Source organism: Phalacrocorax carbo, chromosome 7, assembly GCF_963921805.1.
Source record: "Phalacrocorax carbo chromosome 7, bPhaCar2.1, whole genome shotgun sequence".
NCBI classification, from domain to species: domain Eukaryota; kingdom Metazoa; phylum Chordata; class Aves; order Suliformes; family Phalacrocoracidae; genus Phalacrocorax; species Phalacrocorax carbo.
The window spans coordinates 15,058,071-15,078,326 of record NC_087519.1 but is presented as its reverse complement, the minus strand read 5'-3'; the positions used below and the strand labels follow the sequence as shown (position 1 = coordinate 15,078,326).

The following is a 20,256-nucleotide window of genomic DNA, read 5'->3' as shown; positions in this document are numbered from 1 at the left end:
CTTCTCTGGACCTCTTCCAACCTGTCCGCATCCTTTTTTTATAGCGGGGACCAGAACTGTACACAGTACTCCAAGTGTGGCCTGACAAGCGCTGAGTAGAGTGGGATAATGACTTCTTTACCTCTGCTGGCGATGCCCTTTTTAATGCAACCCAGCACCCTGTTGGCCTTCTTGGCCGCAGCAGCACACTCTTTGCTCATGTTCAGCTTCCTGTCCACCAGGACCCCCAGGTCCCGTTCAACAGAGCTGCTCTCCAGCCAGGTGGATCCCAGTCTGTGCCACACTCCCAGATTATGTTTTCCCAGGTACAAGACCTTACACTTGTCCTTGTTGAACTTCAAAGGTTCTTGTTGGCCCACTCTTCCAGCCTATCCAGATCTTCCTGCAGAGCAGCTCTCCCTTCTGGAGTGTCTACTTCCCCACGCAATTTGGTGTCACCTGCAAACTTCATCAGGCTACAGTTGATGCCGTTATCCAGATCACTTATAAAGAAGTTGAATAACATTGGGCCCAGTATCGATCCCTGGGGGACTCCACTTGTGACAGGTTGCCACTTTGAAAAAGAGCTATTTACCACCACCCTTTGGGTGCGACCTGTCAGCCAGTTCCCCACCCACTGCACAGACCACTTGTCTAGGCCATAACGCATTAATTTCTCCAGGAGGAGACTTGAGCAACTGTGTTTTCCTTTCAGCCCATATAAGCAGACAGTTCTTCTGCTAAACTATTCAAAATTCTATTTGGAAATAGTGATTCTGAGTGTGGTACTCTTTGCTGTATACTTGATATATTTAACTGACCAAAAACTTGCAACATTTCCCCCCCTCCACATTTTTTCCCCCCAATTCAGTCCTTCGTTTTAGAGGACTAAATTACCAGGTGAGAGTTGTGGCACTGTATATATTCACTAGTGGTTCTTAAAAAATTACAGTTTACATTATAGTAACATTACAAATATTTAACAATGGTAATTTTATGAAAGGCATCAATCTTATGACACAATACCTGTATTTGAACAAAATAAATAATTGAAAAAATGTTGGTATTTTTGTCATTAAAAATTGAAACATCTCACTATAATAGAAAGAGATTTTTACTTTTTCTTCTTTTTTTCATTCCTAGGGATAAAAAATTTGGAAAGAATCACAGCCGCTCTCTAAGGTCTGTGTAAGTGAGTCTATTTCCAGTTGAAAATAGTGACAAAAATGAAGAGGTGACCTTTCACTGTTTTGCTTTTTAAGATCACTCAGTATTAAGCATCTATTTAAGTTTACTGGGATACTTCATTTTCTTGAAGTTCTTAGGTTTATAAAATATTTCAGATTAGATGAGTCTATTTTATAGTGCAATTAAATTTAGGGTAGTTAAATGTGATAAATAAAACACCTAGGCAGCTTAAAAAACTTAAAATGCTGGTTTGATCTTATGAAGATTGAACTAGGGGTTGAGGGAAAGGAAGAAATGTATAATTGCTGCATATTATAATCACAAAATATAGTCAGTGGCTTTAGCAAAAACATAAAAAAATGGAACGATGCAAGTTAATGAAAATAATTATGAGACAGCCAGACTGTCTGAAGAACAAATCCACGCTTGGGTAGCAATATATAATTTTTACTGGAGTTGAAAACTGAGATTGGAGATTGTATATGAATACCAGCAGAAAATTCCAGCATTATGAAAGTAATCATAGGACTGGATTTACAGCTTTTCCTGGTCCTCAGTATATTAAAATGCCACCAAAGAAATACCTAGCACTTTCTCTGAAAATGAAAGTTGTATTAAAACAATATTAATATGAACTAAAAGTACTATATTAAGAAATGAAAGAAAAATGAGCCAAAACCCTCCATAGAAGAAAATCTGTTACCCTAGCCAATTCAAGGAGCTGCCAGAAAATTTGGGGGTAGACTATGCTATACTAAAGGACTATATCCACTCAAATTTTGACAGACTCTTTGCTCTAATGAGTATGCATATTAATGTCATGAAAATTTTGAAATTTAGAAATATGTTTGTTAATCTTATTTCTATAGTAACGATATTAATCCCATATTAGAATTTATTGACAGATGCTCAGATTCTGGCTGAGGCAGCAAAACAGACTTTGTGACTACAGCTTTGAGCTTCCCCCTGCCACCTTCTGATCAGAAATATGTTGAATGCTTCATCCCCAGGTATAAGCCAAAGCAGAACAGCAGATACTCTAAATTATGCTAACATGCCTCTGAGGCCATCTCAGGTTTTGGGAAAAATAAAATTGCTTGCAAAGAAGTTGTGACCTCATTTCTCTTTCCTGTCATGCTTCCTGTCACATTACAGGGAGATGATGCTAGCCAACTAAAGAGACTCTATGCTAGCCTTGGGCGATGTGGCCTCAAAGCACCACCCTTTCAACTTGTAAACTTTTTTCCTTTGTTTTTTTTCAATATTTTGAAAAAACTCCCAAAACACCCTCCCCCCAAAAAACCCACTTAAATTATTTCCTAAGGCCCAAACTAAAAAAAGCTATTAAAACCCAAGCATCAGCAAAACAGCATTAAAACTACATTTGCTGATATTCTTGACCTTACACCAGAACAGATCAGTAGTAACACTAATGACAGAGCATTTGCTGTGCTGCAAAGATTGTCTAGAAGGAAAATCTGGTCTCAACATTTACCTGGAAGAGAAAAATCTGAACATCCTTCTCAGAATTAACACTCCCTTAGCAGAACTGTTGCAATAATGTAAAACCAAGGACTCATGAATTCCCTCTACTCTCCTTGAAGCCTATGTAAATTATTTCCTTTGTATCAACATGACCAAAACAAAAAAAGACCAACGTGGGAAGAAAGAAAACAGTTTGCATAAAGCTTGTGAGAATGTATATAAGGTGGAGGTAGGAAGTTCTACAAGACAAATTCATGTGCAAAAACAGAATGGAGACCTTCCTAGAACCAGATGAGGTAATAACAACATGCTACAGTTAGTTTACCTTTGACAATAAGCATTTCTGTGGTTGTCATTGTCATAGGATCATAGAATCTATTCAAAATAAGCATATAAACCTCCTGGGGCAGAAAGAGATAAAACAGATTTTAAAAAGAGATAAAACAGATTTAAAACAATACTGAAACATCAGTGACACCCTAATGAAGGTGGTGAGACTCTATCTTACCCCTCCCCGTGCCCCCCCCCCCAAAAAAAACCCAAACACCAAAAAAACCCCAAAAACCTTAATTTCTCTTTTAAATGAAGATATTTATGTAGCTGTGAACTTTCAGCATTCTGTATCATCATGGGATCATGGCCAAACATCTTTATTGCATTTCCACCTCTGTTAATTAATAATTTCTGCAAAAGTGATATCACATGGATTTAGAAAAACATCCACAGGAATATATAAGTAACTGTTCCCAGCCTATACACTTTTGAGTCTGGGTAGAATCCAAATTAAAACTTCTTTAATGACAGTCAAGAAAATTGATTTCTGCACCACATGCTGGATCAGAAAGTCTTTCATAAGGTAGTTAAACATAAGGTAAGGAGAATTAAGTCAATATGAAAAGTGCAGAAAAGAATTGGAATCTGGGAGGCTGTGAGTTCCTTGTGGGTGTGGATGACAACTAGAGCACACTTCATCTGAGAGTTAAAAGGAAGGATATTAAGTGGAAGAAGTGGAGAAATCAGCAAAAGAGACAGATCTGAAACATGGGAAACAAGAACAAAACCTTGAAAATGCAGATGACAAGTAGTAGCTACTAAGCAGCTGAAAAGAGTCTTGAACCTCTCAGAGTAAATCTAGACACATCATTCTTGACTTGTACAATTTCAAACAGGGATTCTTGAAAAGCTGAGCAAGGAGTAAGCAGTTCTACTAACTTCAAGCTACTGCTGAAGTTTAACAGGTACACAATGATAGATAAGAGTGTAGTTCAAATCCATTTGTGTAATTTGGACACTTACCCTAACTCTTATCCTATAAATTTAGGAGATAATCTATTTCTCCCATACCTCCTTCTGATGCACCTGCACCATTCTGTAAGAAAGAATAAGGGATTCATAGGCTATTTATGCATTTCCTTTATGTTTTTACATAAACACACTTTGGTGAAGGGTTTTGATGTCAGAATTTTCTTTTCAGGAACAAAAATATTAAGGTAGACCCAAATTGCAACTTGCAGGCACATCTACAAATCCCAGCAAAAGTGTGATAGAGATAAAATAACATTTCTGAGGTTGTAAAAAGCAAATGTACAGACACTAAGAGATAAACTCAGAAACTCTGATTCTCAGGGCTCTTTTTTACTCAGGAGCAGTTCCATCAGCAGTGAGTAAAACTCATCACGTGTATAAGGCATTCTTATGCCACAAGGAGCTACTTCTGACAAGCAATGTCTGTCAAATCACTTCCCTCTATTATTCTGCTCTATAACACAAAGTATGATTAAAATTGAGGCTCTTACTGAACTCCTTTTACTGATAACTAAGGACTAGCATATAGAAAGGGAAAAAAATTCAAATTCAAGAATGACTAATAGTCTTATCCTGGGAGAAAAAAAATTATGTCTGAATTAAGAATGATGATGACGATGTTGCTAAAGAGAGAAAAGGACAACATGGCTTTTGAGGGAACAGGAAGAATGACAGAATCAAGACAGATGACTATATATATTACAAAGATATTTTATTATGACATTAGTGGTGTAATTTATGCTCAGTCAGTAATTCGCAATAACTCACACCTCTGCCTCTTTAAATAGCTTAGTTTTCTGTTCAATCTGTACTTCCCCCTGCAAACTTTTCACTATGATTTCAAGCTCAAGTTCAGCTTAAGAAAGTGTCTAGGTTTGATTTTTTCACCTGTGTTTCCATACAAACCACAAATATTTGCTTAAAATTTATCTATGGTCAAAAAGTCCCCATTTTGTTATTTAAAAAAAAGTATTACTAGAATTCATTCCTATTATCATCTGCAAAATATTAAGGACATTAAATATTTTGGTTTTAAATGAGCTTCACCATCTCTTCTGACAATACTAGAGCAGTGCTGTAGCTACTGTCAAGAAGTTTATGTATTCTATCAGCTGGTTCTGCAACTTGTCTGCAACATTTTTCATTGCTGAAGGATGGCAATATCACAGAGTTCTTACACATACTTATTTGCCTGAATACTTTTAAGAGATTAAAGAAACTAGCCAGACATCAGGGCAGAACTGCTATTTTGACACTGCAGCTTAAAAGAAACTATCTCCTTTCTTTTGTGCAATGAATCAATGACCAGATGAACTCATGGAAGACCATAATACATCCGCCTCTTCTTCATTCAGCATTCAGTCAGTGAATAGTAAAGATCATTAAAAAATTTGAGACTCTAAGGCCTTCTTATGCCTTTACTGGTTTCAGTTCCTACCACAGAAAAGATGATTGTTTGCTTCATATCTGTTACTTTTTACAGTGTGTTTTAAACTTATTATACTGGGAGTTTATACTAATTCCACCTCAGTATCTTGTTGGTCTTTAGTTGCCATACCTGGGACAAAATGTCAATGCAAATGAAGTCTAAGTTTTACCTACTTTATGTATTTAAGGCAGCTCTATTGCATACTGAAGAAAAGTAGGTGACTTACCTCAAACACACAGTTAACCAGGGCTAGTCCTTCACTGGATCATTCCAGAATCTATTTCTTTATTATTATCATCACCAAATGTAAGTATACCTTTTTCTTATTATCATGATTCATTTTAATGAAAATGTCTAGAAATCTCGGTATACAAAGTGCTGTAAAGTGGGATGTGATTTCACTACCCATATCTTGTCAGAGTACAAAATGCTTGATCAGTGAATGGAAAAGCAGCCATGTAATCTACCAGCACACTGAGCTGAAAAAAATAATTTTGCTGTTTGAAAAAATTCAATTCCAGCTGAACTAGACAAGAACTCTAACCTGGACCCAAAAAATGGGAGGAAAACTGAACATTAATACCATACAGTGGTATACTGACTATTATCTGTAGAAGCATTATCAAAAAGAAACAAACAAACCCCAACCTTGCTACTCCTAGTCTTTAACTATCTTGAAATACAAATAATACATTAAAATCTTTGCTCAAACAAGAGAGGTTCCAGCCATCAGAGATATGTCAACCAGGGGAAGTTTGAAGCCAGGCTAAGACTAGTTATTGGCTAATAATTTCATTGCAAAACACTAGGAATAAATTAGGATCTGAATGCACTCTCTTACTTCGTTAATACTGATAGAATACATACCCTGAGGAGAAATAAGACAACTGTGGAAAAACTGCTAGATGTGGTCTGGTATCTAGTGTGTTTCTGTCAGCTATATTCTAAAAATCTCTTTATGTTTTTTGCACCTGGCATCCATAGGTTTAACAGTCGTTCTAGGTTAGTATGTTCAAAGCTCACTTCCAATTGCCTTTTGATTACCAGTAGATATTTTAACAGATCAGCTTATAAGTGATAAAGGAAGAAACCACAAGGAAAGATGTTTCCAGTTGCTTTCATCATAAAGGGGTACCCATCTCTGTAAGAATCTAGTGAAATGATAATAAATCCTGTTTTCTTCATGAGAAATTAACATGTTCCTTATGCCAATAGTCACCTAGAATCCAAGGAATTATCTGAAGCAGTTGCTTTACCTGAAGGACACTGAAGCTTGTATTGTTTAGTAGTCAGTGTTCTGTATTTTGACATATCTGAATATGTTCTCGAATTATCTTTCTGGAAGAAAAACTATACCCTTGTCTCCTACTTGTCTACTAACTCATGTGGACCCTGGAGCATCATTAATTGCTCTCCTTGTATTCCTGATGTGATTAAGCATAGTTAGAGGCAAAACAGTTCTAACAAGAAAGAAAAAGAAATAATCAACCAGCAAAACATCCAACAAGACCAAGCATCCAACCCCCCACTAAAACCTCACATCCAGCAGTGCTTTAATTTTTCAGAGTTGTTCTCCAGTTATATTCCACTAAGGCTATATGAATTCTCACTTTATGAGGGAGTTATGAAGCTTTTATCAAGCTTCGAATTCATCTGGGTCCAACAGCTGCCTCTCTGCATAATTTGGGGTAAACAGTGACTCCTCTTCTTTTTTTTTTTTTTTTTTTTTTTTTGACTGGAGCAGGTAGCAGTGGCCTTGCAGACGTTTGAGATGTCAGGATTGTTTGAGGGGTGGGGTTCAAAGGAAAAGAACAATAACAAAGACCATATTTTTAAACTTAACCTAATAGTATGAAAGGCTGGAACAAAGGAGCCTGGAGCAGATATGAGCCTGTGCATCTACATTTTGGTGAGAAAGAAGGTGAGAGGGAAAGTGCATAAACATAGTAGTATCCTAAAGAAAGGCTATGTCAGAAGTTCTGATCACTGTCATTTAGGCTGAAGACTGGTAGCCTGTGGATACAGCACATATAGAAGGATAAAGGCAGTAGCCACTGGGCTCCTGCATATATTGAGCGGTGGGGGGAAGCAATTGGGGGTTCTGCAGGCAAGTTATTTGCATGTTACTCCTGGTAGTAGAGCGGCTATAGCATTTTATATACTTTTTAAAACATTTTTAAATGCTGTTAATTGGCTTTTTCCCCAATATAAATATTTAGTTAGAAGCACTAAATAAAGGAAAGAAATTACAGAACTAATTAAAACAAAAAAGTCATTTCAAGGACACAGAGAAAACTAAAAGGTAACAGCACAAAAGGGGATTGGTGCACAATATCTGGTAGAGACATGGGAAGGCTGACCCACTAAGCTCTTATATCTCACAGATAGATAAACAGTAAATGTACACTTGCCTCGTGTTTTTAAGTAGAGAGTAGGACAATCCACTGGGAGATCCAGTGGGATAATACAGTTCCACTAATATGTATATGCACTGAAAACACACATTTCAATCTGACTCTTGGATATTTACTGCATATTTAGTACTTATTCTTGCATCTTTACTGAAACAGCCCCGACTTTGAAGGTACGAACTAGAAATTCTCCTATGCACAAATTCTCTGTACAAGAAAAAATTCAACCCTTCTAATAACACTTAAGAGGACCATAAGTATGCAAAATTGTTGGCTATCAGCTTGAGGTAAAGATTAATACGCTGACCTGGATTGTGAGATCAAATTTGGTTGAAAAACAGGAGAATAGCAACATTATCAGAACTAACAAACTGGGCAATGCTGTATTGACAGTGAAATATTAGTCTTTGTGCATAGTCTTTGGAACATTAAACACTACAGCCATAGACAAACTAACCGTTCATGTTAGGTAGGTTATAAATTGTCCAATCCCCTCCCCATCTCTGATAACAACAACCCAACAACATCCTGACATAGAAGATGATGAAGTTGAAGGCACACAAATTATCGTTCAAGGCAAGAAAAAAAAAAAACTGTAATGGTGACTATTTTTTGTGTGCTTCTGAAGATATGGTGCATAACGATCATCTATTTGGATTTATCAGACAATTCAAGAAAAATAAATTTGTTTTACCATTGAGAACACACCACTGAAGGAAAGGAGTAATCATCTGCATGCAGCACAGTCTGTGTACCATTAGCAAATTTCAGAAAGAGTTAGGCCATGTGGTAAAATTATCAGTCTCTGACATCACTGCCATCAGGCAAGCAGTGAATTAATACAGAACAAGTCTTCAGAAAAAGTAAAACAGTACTACCCTAGATTCATATACATGATGAAAAACCCAGCTGACCTCCATGTACTTTTCAAAAACACTGAAAGGATGAATTCTAAAGTGTCTCATCTTCATGATAAATGAATAAAATGAAGAAGAAAAATAAAATGAAGATGACATTATTTGATCCTGGCGTGGAAAGAATAGGAAAGATGGAGTTTTGCCTTTTAATAGAGAAGTAGCATGAGAAGCCCCAGGAAAACTGTGTTTGGTCTTTGCCTTTCCTTTCTCATCTTGGCTTTGGAGCTCATTGTAGAGAACGAAGAGTTGCAGTCTGTGCCATGGACTTGGGCTGTGCTGGTGCATGCAAGGTGGGTTCACAGCACTGTGCTATGAGAGAGAGGGAAAAGTAAGGGAGGAAAGAGGCAATTGGGATAATTCTAAATGGATAGAGCAAGGTATGAAGGGTTGTGAGGGATAGAATCTTCCCCTCACTTCAAAAAGCAACTCCTTTTGGGAAGAGTAAGAGGGAAAAGGAGTCAGCTAAGGTTGCAGCCAGTTATGCTGGCAGTGAAGAGGCTAAGGGATTCTAGAATTTAGGCTTAGTTTTCGCATGCAGGAGTAGAGTGGAAAGTGGGATTAAAACAGAGCCACAACAGTCTTTGAGATGTTGGGGTTCTTCAGCTGAATGAGAAGTTAAATTAAAATTGTGCCCCTGTTTTCAGGGAGGCCTAGTGAAGCTTGCACAAAGATACTGCAGATGGCACAGGGAGTAGAGGCGTAGTATAAACTTTGTCAGCAAAAGAAGTAAGGTTTAATCTAAAAACATAAGCTAGCTTTGAGCTACTGTCAGTCATTTGAAGTACTCCTATGCAGTGGTTACAGGACATCTATACAAGGGGTCAACACACCTTATTCTCAGAGCATTCAATATTTAAATTTATTCACCTGTGAATGGAAGAGAGGACCTAAACAGAGCAACTTCTGACTTATAGTCCTTGTCAGTGACAAAAGCTCTCCTTACTTCTGTGAGATTGTTTTTTGTGTGCAACCCACAAAAATTAAGAATTCTATATGCTCTTGTCCAAGTCCTACACCTATTAGGAAACTGTAATTAAGTAATCGACTATTGAAAGTAGGTAGTGCATACAGCAAAACTGTATGACCACATGCAACTTTCCTGCATGCATAGATATCAATACTTGATTGTCAACACCTACACTCACAGAGCCTGCTTACAAAATGCTATTCCTAAACTACACATTAACCAGATGTTAAACTGTTTTTTTCTGGGTTTGCAGATTGCAAGCAATATGACAGAATGAGCTCTCTCTCTTTAAGCTTACTCATGGTGGGGGTGGGGAAAGCAATAAAAGGTAACAAAGCAACTTAGATTACTTAAAGAAGGGGAAATCAGGAGAAAAAGAAAAATCACATGAAACTGAAAATTTTCCTTAAGATTTTCGTTACATTAAGAAACAATACTCTAGCTTAAGCAATGAAAGCCGAGCCACATGCAGTGATCAAAACTGGGTCATTAAAAACCCTAGATGATAAATCCAGGACAGTTTTGGACTAGCTTTATTTTCAGTCTAAGATTTCTGATTTTTCTAGAGAAAAAGAAAGCATTTCTTCTTATTCTAAGAATACAGCATTGAGTGTAATAGACAACTCTGCACTGAACAGCACCCATAAAAGTACCTGAGAATGTCAATTTCTGCACTGTATTTCAAGAATTTGAACTCATTTTGATGTTAAATATTGTTCTCTTACTAGTTCTGAAAACTATGCAGTGATTTATACATGAAACTTCTCAAAAATAGTTGGTGAAAGGTATGTGAAAGGTATGAACAGCTTTTTTTTTTTTTTTAATTAAAATACACAAGCCCCAAAGTTTTGTGCCAGGCTTACATACTGAGAAGCACACAGCTTACTGTGTAGTTTTTAAGATGTCAGATTCTTGCTTCTCAGTGGTGCGGTACGTTACTATTTGTGGTGCCTCAAATCATAAATTACTCAAATCTGAGGACAAAGTCTATGAGTAAAAATGTATTGACATTTCATAGCACAGAAGAGAAAAGAAGGATATACCTTCTTTGTGGATATGACAAAGAGAATTTGAGGCACATATCAGAAGCTGCCTTTGTGGTGCCTTCTGGTTCTGATACGCATTCATTTGTTCAATGAAGAATTCAACATATATAAATTGTCATACATCAGATCAAAAGGTTATTGTCATATTGTATTGGCACATCTGCAATGTTCTGGTGAAAGCCTTCCAGGATTCCTTTAGAAGAATAATGTGAACACCATCAGAGAGGTTTAGTAAATGTTTTTGTGGTTAATAGATTGCTGAAAAAGTATTCAAATCAGTAATCTAATCAAGAGAAACTAAGTTGCTTCAGATGTGCTAGTTTCATGTTGAAAAACAATATAATTCAAACAGAAATACTAATGTCTTGCATTTGGAAGACAGGAAAGAAAATCCACAGCACTTATATTGTTCTAGTTTTAAAACGCAGAGAGATACAGTACTTAGAAAAACCCATTCAAAGGAGAGTATTTGTTTTGGCAGAGTAAGAAAGAGTGCCGATCAATATAAAAGGCAAAAAAGTTTTTATTCTTTTAGTAATGAGATACTTTCAACCTTTTCAACTTTATGAGAAAACTGCAACCGATCAAAGTGAAAGCAATGCATTGTTTGAGAGCAAGAGAAGTATACACAAGTTTATTCTAATGCTAAAGAGCAAGTCAATAAAAAACCCACATGAATGATCTCTCACAATATTTAAAACTTTTCACGTTGCATTCAGCAACTAACTGTGCACAATGTCACATATGGCCTTACACTTTTACAGCAACTCTGAAATGTCTGTGAGCTGGAAAAGGAAGAAATACAACACACTGAGGTATGACAAACTATACAGAAACTGCCTAAGCCACTGTAGAGAGGGAGAGTGCTCTTAAATTGGTTTATGGTTTAGCAATAAGTACAAATGATACCCTAACTATACCCTTCACAGCAGCATGTGAATTACATTAAGCAACTTAATACCATTAGTACCTTTTAGGAAAAACACCCCAAAACATAAGAATCTAAATGGAAAAACTGCAGGTTCTATATTCTGTTGTATAGAGTTTTATATGTACAAATGAGATGATGGACAATAAATAAGATAATTTGATCTCATCACCTTGTCTTTGTAACAAACCATAATTATAGCAAACAGTACTTATATAGTGCACCACCAAGAGGAAAATATCCCTTTTCAATAGCTAACTAATATAACTGATAAATTTTACCAATTACTTTTACTTTTTTTTCCTTTCCCAAGTGAATATTAGAAAGGTGTTCAAAATAGGAAGCAGAGGTTTTCCTCAAAGGAAGGAATCTCTTGAACCAGATGTAAGATAACTCTGTCTGGAGACAACCAAACAAAATGTGCATGTTTCTGCCACATTAACTCTCAGCAGCTGGAAGGCTTTCTTCCCTTGACTTTTTAGATTTCAAATATTAGACTGATATTATTATATGACTACATATTTACTCAAATGAAGACATAAAATCAAGCTAGAGCTTCAAAGGGCATTTATTTTGTATGCAAAGAGGTAAAAAATTTTGTCATCCAGTTGACCAGTGCAACTGAATTGTTGTATTAATTTCTTCAAAATTAGGGACTTAAAAAATTAAATGGAGGAGACATATATAATGAGACTATCTTTCTTTTAAAACAGTTTCTTATAAGAACAAAACTTAGAAAAAATACTATAACATTAGGAGACTAATTTGCAGATATAAATAACAAAGTTCACAGTCATATTTGTACTTACCTATTAAATGCCTGGACTGCATAAAGCTTGGAAATATCCAAGGAACTTCCACTTACCATCCGAGCCTTTATAAAGACCAAAAAAAGTACAGTTACTCAGTTGCTCTTAGTAAGTCTTGGATAAAATTTAACTGCATCAAACATATAACACCTAATATGGAAATGCTTAGCAGGGTCAGCTCCAGGCCAAAGCTAGAGTAACTATTGCTTTGGAGTAGATTTTGGTAGCATTCAGCATCTAGTGAAATACACCGGACGAACCCGTGGGAAGATAAGATATTGCTTCCCAAATATTGCTGTCCTTTAAGTCCTGTAGCGTATGCAGTGCAGATGATAATTAGAGGCAAAAATCCCAGATATCATGTTTGACAGTAGCAGACCCCTGTGTTGACAATTACAAAAAGCACAGCAGTGAGGGTTGTCCTGTTTATAAATGCAACACATTTGCAATACTCTCAAAGGAGAACATAAGAGAGGAAAGCTGGGAAAAACATGCAAATTTCACAACTAAAATGAAGGAACAAAACAGGTCAAATAAGTCACAAACAAACATCAAGAAAATACATGATCCCTATAGTAAATACATGATTTTAAACCTTTTCATCCACAGAACCGCTATCTGAAAGAGAATTGGGAAGAAGGGGAATACAGGTTAGACAAAACAGTCTATGAGAAAATATCTTATGTTATAAAACACTGTCACTGTTTTAATCTCCTAATGCAGAGCAGAATCCAAGTAACACCTGTACTTAGCTGTATCATTGCAGCAAGACCACTGTCGCTACATTTTGAACAAGCAAAAAATACATTTTCAGTAAATAAGAACCACTGCCACTTATGCAGGACTGTGTGGATACCATAATTTATATACTGTATCCCATCTCCACATGATTTTTAGGCACTTTGTTTAGTTCTTAAATATATTTTAATATTAATGAATATATATGTAATATAGTTGCAATGTTCAAAAAAATAATGCTCTATTTTCAAGGAAAACAAGTGTTTCCACTAAGGATACATACTTGAAAAAAAAATAATCTCCTGAACTATTAGTATTCTATCACAGCTATTCATATAATGTCAGAAGTTAGCCCCCAAATGCCAATAGAACTCCAATTGTGGAAGTATATAAGATATATATATATATCTGTATCTCATAAATTGATTAATGCAAAAATGTAATGCAGTCACATTTACTATCAGACAGAAGATATTTGCTGACAGGAAAGGCTATCCTTATTTTATTGCCTTGTCAATTTTAAAATACAATTAGATTAAAAATTTGTTTTACACACTCTTCCACCAATAAGTGTCTTTTTTTTTTTTTGACACTGTGTAGTACAGTGCATACATGAAAATGCATTGTTTTAATTGTCAACTTGCTGATCTTTCAATTTTTCCTCCCCAGATGGAGCACACATTCTACAGGTCCTTTAGGTATTCAGGTACCTAAATTCAGGTATTTGTAAGATGTTTGGAGATATACCACATTTCCTATGCTACAAAATTATAATTTATACCTTAAACATGTTTCATATTTTATTTTTAAACCAGTTTGCCTACAAGAATATATCACATTAAAACATATATATGAAAAATATATTGGCAAATATAAAGGTGTATACAGTACAGTATCAACAATCTAGGGATCCAAAGGGCTCTTTTGTGCCACTAATCTTAGAGGCTACTTATGTGATCAAAGCAAAGCACATGCACAAGCACAGGTGGAATAGAAACTGGAGATAAGTTGTTCAAAACTTGTTTTACCCATCAGATTATATCTGATTTTGTATTATTCAAAAAGGTTAAGGAGGACTGAGCTACCTGGTATTAGAAACATCACAAGACCAAATTTGAATCCACAGAAAATCCAACCATGCAATTTTTTGAGACCACAAAATTTGCCATTTCCTTATTCTTGACAATAGATCTTAGTTTTTCTTTCACAGCTATTGTGAACAAACCTTTTAGAGAGAGTATGCTGAAAAGAATGAACTATAGTTTATTGTCCCAAGGAAAACTTATGGTTTGAGTTATACAGAATATTAAAGCTATTACTAATAGTAAATTCCACAATTTAGAAAAAAAAGAGTAAGCAAGTCTCTGTGCACCAAGAGTATCTGCTTGCAGTGAATTGATTCTTTTCATAGTTCTTTTCCTGAATATATATAAATGGATGTGGCATAAATTTTTATTTTTATGTCTTAGAAAAAATCTATTAAGGTATTTTTTCTGCTGGGACATGAACTATTCTGAGGTTCAGAAATAGGAACATTTTTATTTTGCTTCAAAAGTTAGTTCTTGACTAAATTAAGCTATAGTGTTTTAGTTGTCAAATTACCCTAATTTGACCGAGTAGATTTATAGGAATGAATTTAGTCTGTACATTTGCTTTTTACTTATTTATTTGTGAAATGTATTTGATGACATCAGATACAATTGGCTACTCTTTCTCCACAAGCATATAAAGAAAATTTGGATGACCATATGATCCTACTTTCCCACTCCAAAATTAATGCAGCATTTTCACAAGCAGGGTAAGAGCAGAGTCAGGAGTAACTAGATGACTGTAAAGGTGGGCTGGCTGTGGAAACAAAATGGAATATGCTTTTATGAGGGCTAAAGGAAATAAGAGGAATACTTAAAACCAAAGTGCTGGAGCAGCATCTGGACAGGTGAATGAGAGGAAAGGCAAGAGAAGATATATCAACAGGACTCTAGGTAGGAGAGACTGAATTAATTCTCAAACTTGTAAAAAAGGCAGAGAGCAAAAGGTAAAGAGAAATGTGGGGACCGAGGGAAATTTTAGGCAGGGCATTGCTTTTAAGGTAAGAAGCCTCATCATAATCTGTTCATGCAACCTACACATCCTTTCTGGAATATCTAATCATAACAATATTTGTAATATTGCCATTTAAAGATGCTTAATAAGTCTCAGTATTATTTATGTGAAATACAATTTTTAAATAGTTTGCAGGTACTTTGCTACCAGCTGCCTAAAGAACCACACAAAATATATATTTAATTCTGTTGTTTAGAAAGTTAGATTAAAAAATATGAAATTGTTGAAACTTGCCTTCCACCTTAAATGGAATTTTATATTTCAGAGCATGAGAGATGGACATACTAAATTTTCTTTACCTCTCTTGGGTTTCAGCCAGCTTAATCTAATTTCACTACACTTCCTTTACTGGAACCTAATTTTGCCTAAATTTAGGAAGGAGAGCAACAATCAAAAATTAGGAAGGGAAAAAAGTTATTACATGTTTGATTTCACTGTTTTTTCTTTGCAGTTGCTACTTTAAAAAAAAAAAAAAGCATCAGTCTGATGGCCTCTTTTCTCAATAGAAATTGCATAAAGCAGACAACTGAGGTAAATTTCCCAAATTGAGATTTTGAGAGCTGCTATTTTTTGTAAGGAGTGATTGCATCGTCAGAGACAAAATCAGTTTGAAAACTTACTTGTTTATTGCTGCTTCTGAACTCACCATGTGTGAAATAATCTGAACCATGGAAGTGGTCTCTGTTTGTGTAAGAGCACCAAATCAGGGAGTGTACAGTCACCAAGCAATTCACTTTGGTAGTCATTAGGCTACCAGAATAGACAGCAACATTCCTTGATGTAGATCAGAAATGAGCTGTGCTCCAGGTAAAAGACCACTGAATATATTTTCAAATCAGGGATATAAGGCTAGACACCTCAGATTATACTGCTGAATGACAATGATTCACTGAAAAGAGCTTATCTTCATATAACTCCTTCCTGCCATCTACACGTTCTGTGGCAAACAACTAACCTAAAGAAGTTATGAATGTACTAAGAACAGTGTAAATACTGGTTCATTTAGTTAACCCTATGGGATGCTTCCTATTTTGTTTCAATTAGTCTGTTTCTCCTTACATCTTTAGTCTATGTGAAAATTCAGTACTTTACAAAATACCAGTATAGCCTTCATGTTATGCCTCTATACCATATATCATTTTAGAGGGTGTTTTACTGGGATTATAGGAAAAATCCATGGAGTAATATTGCTCTGTAACTGTAACTATTTCAGCTCAGTGCATTCCATATACATACCTGTGTAGCAGGATGATGAAGAGGAGGATGGTCATCGAGCTACTTACTAGTGAAAATTATATTTACAAATGTCAAATATTATTTTATATTTTAGGCAGTCTGATAGTTCCCATCTCAATTATATTTAAAGAGATAACTGGTAAAAAGAGGGAAAAAATGTTTTAACTTTGGTAAGGATACTATAGTGGTACAAGGTTTCTGTTGTTCATTTAAATTTATATAACAATACAAAGAAGAGGAAAAGGTAGCATATCATTAATGGGGGTGGGGGAATGGAGTGAGGGAGGCTTATTTGGCATTCTTTCAGCCCCCTCAAATAAGCCTCCAAGTTATTTTCTGTCCACGTATCAGTTTAAAGGTTTTGAGAAAGCAAAGTAAAATTTTCAAGTGTTTATTAATGCTGCATAATTAATATTCAAACTCAGAATGAAAACTAATTGATCTTATAAAAGTTGAATTTTACAGTGTTGTCAATGGTTTTCGAATTAACACATAGCTTGATTTATACATTTTTAATAGCAATATTGCCACCTGTAAATTACCACACAACACAGGAATTCATCATATAAGGTTTCTACACCCAAACTTCCTAGGAAAAAAAAAATTCTAAGGATGCTGAAATGGCAGATTCTTCAAGCACGAAAGATGAACTAACAAGGAAGATACAGAAATGAAGACAGACCTTTGCTTTTGTAGCTTATGATACCATCAGAAATACAACATCAGTCAGCTGAGATATTTATATCAAAGAGCTTCAGAAGATTCCCCCCCCATCAGAAGCATCCTTCAAGCCTTGAGTCTGTTTAATATTTGTATTTTTCTGAGCAGAGTATCATCCTTATACACTTATCTTTCTTTAATGATTGCAAAAATTTAGTTCACCACCCCCCCACCATGGCACAAGAACCACAATAAGGCTGTAAAAATCTAAACTGTTAGGAAACCCTAGGGTTAAAATGGTATTATGTATACTATCTTGATTTTCCACTCTTATAAGTGTACCTAATAGTATAACACCAAATTGGGAAAAGATTTAAAGTTCATTATTTTCTCAAAGTATCACTTTAATCTTTAGTTCTGCAAAGCGGTTGCAAGAATGTCAAACTGACTGATAATTACGTCATTCCTGGAAGAAAACCATTTAGACATAATACTTCCTGGAATTAGACAACACTATAGCTGCCCCATGAAAATAACGTGTGTAAAGTATCCATAGTCAGAAGTATTTTGAGGTTTGAGCTGGACAATTCTAATTAGTATAGATTGCTAAGAAAGGGAAATAAATCATGAGAACCAGGGTCAAAAAAAGTGCAACATATTAAAGTAGTAGATTGTCTGTCCAAAACAATTACACAAATTAAGCTATGCTAAAATAATAAATGCTGTACCAAGAAGCTAATATTATCACTACAGAACAAAATATTACAGTATGTATGCCTAGAGGATGTTGTGCTGCTGAGCATATTCTAGGAAGGTATACTGTAAAACACTTGAAAGATAATTTTAAAGCTAGCACATCATAAGAGATGAGTGATGACTGTCTGACAAAGAGAAGGTCAAACTTAAATAAAGCTTGGTTGACAGGAGAAATAGAATTGCTGCTAGCACTTGACTAGCAGTGATATAGAAAAATTACTAGCAGGCACATCGAGAGCCAAAACAGGTCAGCTTGGTGAAGATAAGAACTGCATTTGTCTTTATTAGTAAACTGGTTTGCAAATCTGAAACAAGAGAACATGCTTTAAAAACATCTCTGGTGTTTAGAAATTATTCCATTAGAGTTCTAATAGGTCTTGTTTTCTATTGTCTTTCAACAGCTATTAGATACTTCTATCGACTTCTGAAACTTACCTCTAAAAGAATAAATCATTGACTATCAGGAGATCTATTTGATTATGGAATATGGTAAGATGCTAGTGCTTCTTAATTTTTGGTGGTCTCAAAAAACTACAGTCCTCTTGAAGACTGGGCTTTCTTGACAGTCTCCGGCCTGTCAAAGTGATGGTAGGGAGTAAAATGCAGTGTGCATTTTAAGCTCTGTATTTCAACCCCAGAACACATCAGAATGGAAAAGCATTTACCTCTCCTGGGTTTCAGCCAGCTTAATCTAATTTCACTACACTTCCTCTACTGGTACCTAATTTTGCCTAAATTTAAATTTATCCCTAAAGGACAAAGATGTATAATTTAGCTCTTTTGGTTCAAATGATAACAGTAAATGGAACCCAGTAATTAATTATAGCTAAGAAACCAAAGAGATGATTATTACAAGTCTTTCCATATCACACAGCCAACATCACCACAGAATATTTGACTTGGACTACTATGTCATGGTCTTACTTGCAATCTGAAGTCCCATTGTGTTTTTTCCAAAGAAACTGAAGGAAACACCCACTTGATTTGACATCAACTGTGAGAGTAGTCCCTCAGAACTCAAACAGAAGCATGTTCCTTGGTGCTTCTTACACCAAACATGACAATTTCACAGAGACATGGAAGCTAGTTTGTGCTAACAGCATAGACAAGAGTGACAACAGATCAAGAATGTTAAATGGCTGCCTGGCACATAGAAGTGAGCTGCTCACCATCTTGGCCAACAAAGAGTACGCGTGCAATAGCAACAAGTTTAGTCCCATAAAAGCAGATCAGAAGGTCAAAGCAGTTGGTGCTGAAGACCCAAGTGTCCACATCACAAATGTTTTGGTAGCATTTGCTTCATACCACTTCTATTTCTGGCCCTGTGGACTGAAAGCCCATTAGATGTTGAGCACATAGGGTGTGAACCTGAAGAGCAAAATCTGCCTTGGTTGCATCAGTAAAATACCTAGAACACACCCAGACATTCCAGTGGTCAAACCAAATGTGGTGAATCTGGAAGACTCAGAGGTTTGCTTTAAAAGTGTACCCCTGTTGTAAAATAAAATGCTAATGGTGGCAAACCCGTAAGTCATATAAGTATTCTCCTGTGAAGACCAAGGACGATATATACACCTAAGATCAAAAACAAAGGAGCAGAACATAATGTCTGGGAGACAGTCACATATTTCACAGGCTGTGAGGTTCATAGCTGCTGGTGGCATGAAGTTGTCTCTTCTCCTGTGGAGTTGTACTCAATTCCTAGCTAAGATTTAAGGAACTACCTAAAATAGTCTCGTTAAAAGTTCTTACAACTTTAAAAATTATCTTCAAAAAACCCAAACCAGGAGGCTAAAAAATTTAGATAAGTCAGACTAATTTCAAGATCTACAGTGGTGGAAGAAAAAAAAAGAGTCAATGTATAATCGCATATAGAATAAAAAGATTACATCAGCTAATGTTGCTTACTGAGATAAGACAAAGAACTCGGATTTTCTTCTGTTGATAAGCAAACTGGTGTAACTGATATGAGAGAAGGAAAAGACTTAAAGTACCAGAATGTTAATCTGATTTTTGAAAATTGTTTTTCATTACATTCCCTATGTAAACAAAATGAATACAGTAAAGCTGAAATTGGTAGAAAATAGGGTACAATTGTATTGGGATATTTGGGAGTAATACTTTTGGCAGAAGGAACATGTGGGGTATCAACCAATATCATACAGGTTGATTTCAGCAAATGTTCTCAGCAAGCTGGATGAACAGAATTTCATGGACTCTGTAGAATCCATTCCAATCTGGAATGGATTGCAAGTATTTGAAAGGGTGGAGTTAGAATTCAAAACGTTCTTCCCATATT

The 20,256-nt window shown here is 35.7% G+C and overlaps 1 protein-coding gene across 3 annotated transcripts in view; it reads right to left on the bottom strand.

The window, feature by feature from the left end:
- Nucleotides 1-20,256, bottom strand: part of UNC13C (unc-13 homolog C) — a 238,485-nt gene that overhangs the window by 145,097 nt on the left and 73,132 nt on the right. For 2 of the 3 annotated variants that reach the window (XM_064456441.1, XM_064456442.1), the window contains exon 7: nt 12,465-12,529. In XM_064456441.1, the coding sequence (XP_064312511.1) occupies nt 12,465-12,529 (65 nt within the window). Of the gene's footprint in view, nt 1-12,464; nt 12,530-13,059; nt 13,083-20,256 lie in introns of all 3 variants that reach the window. The other variant, XM_064456443.1, reaches the window with a different exon arrangement.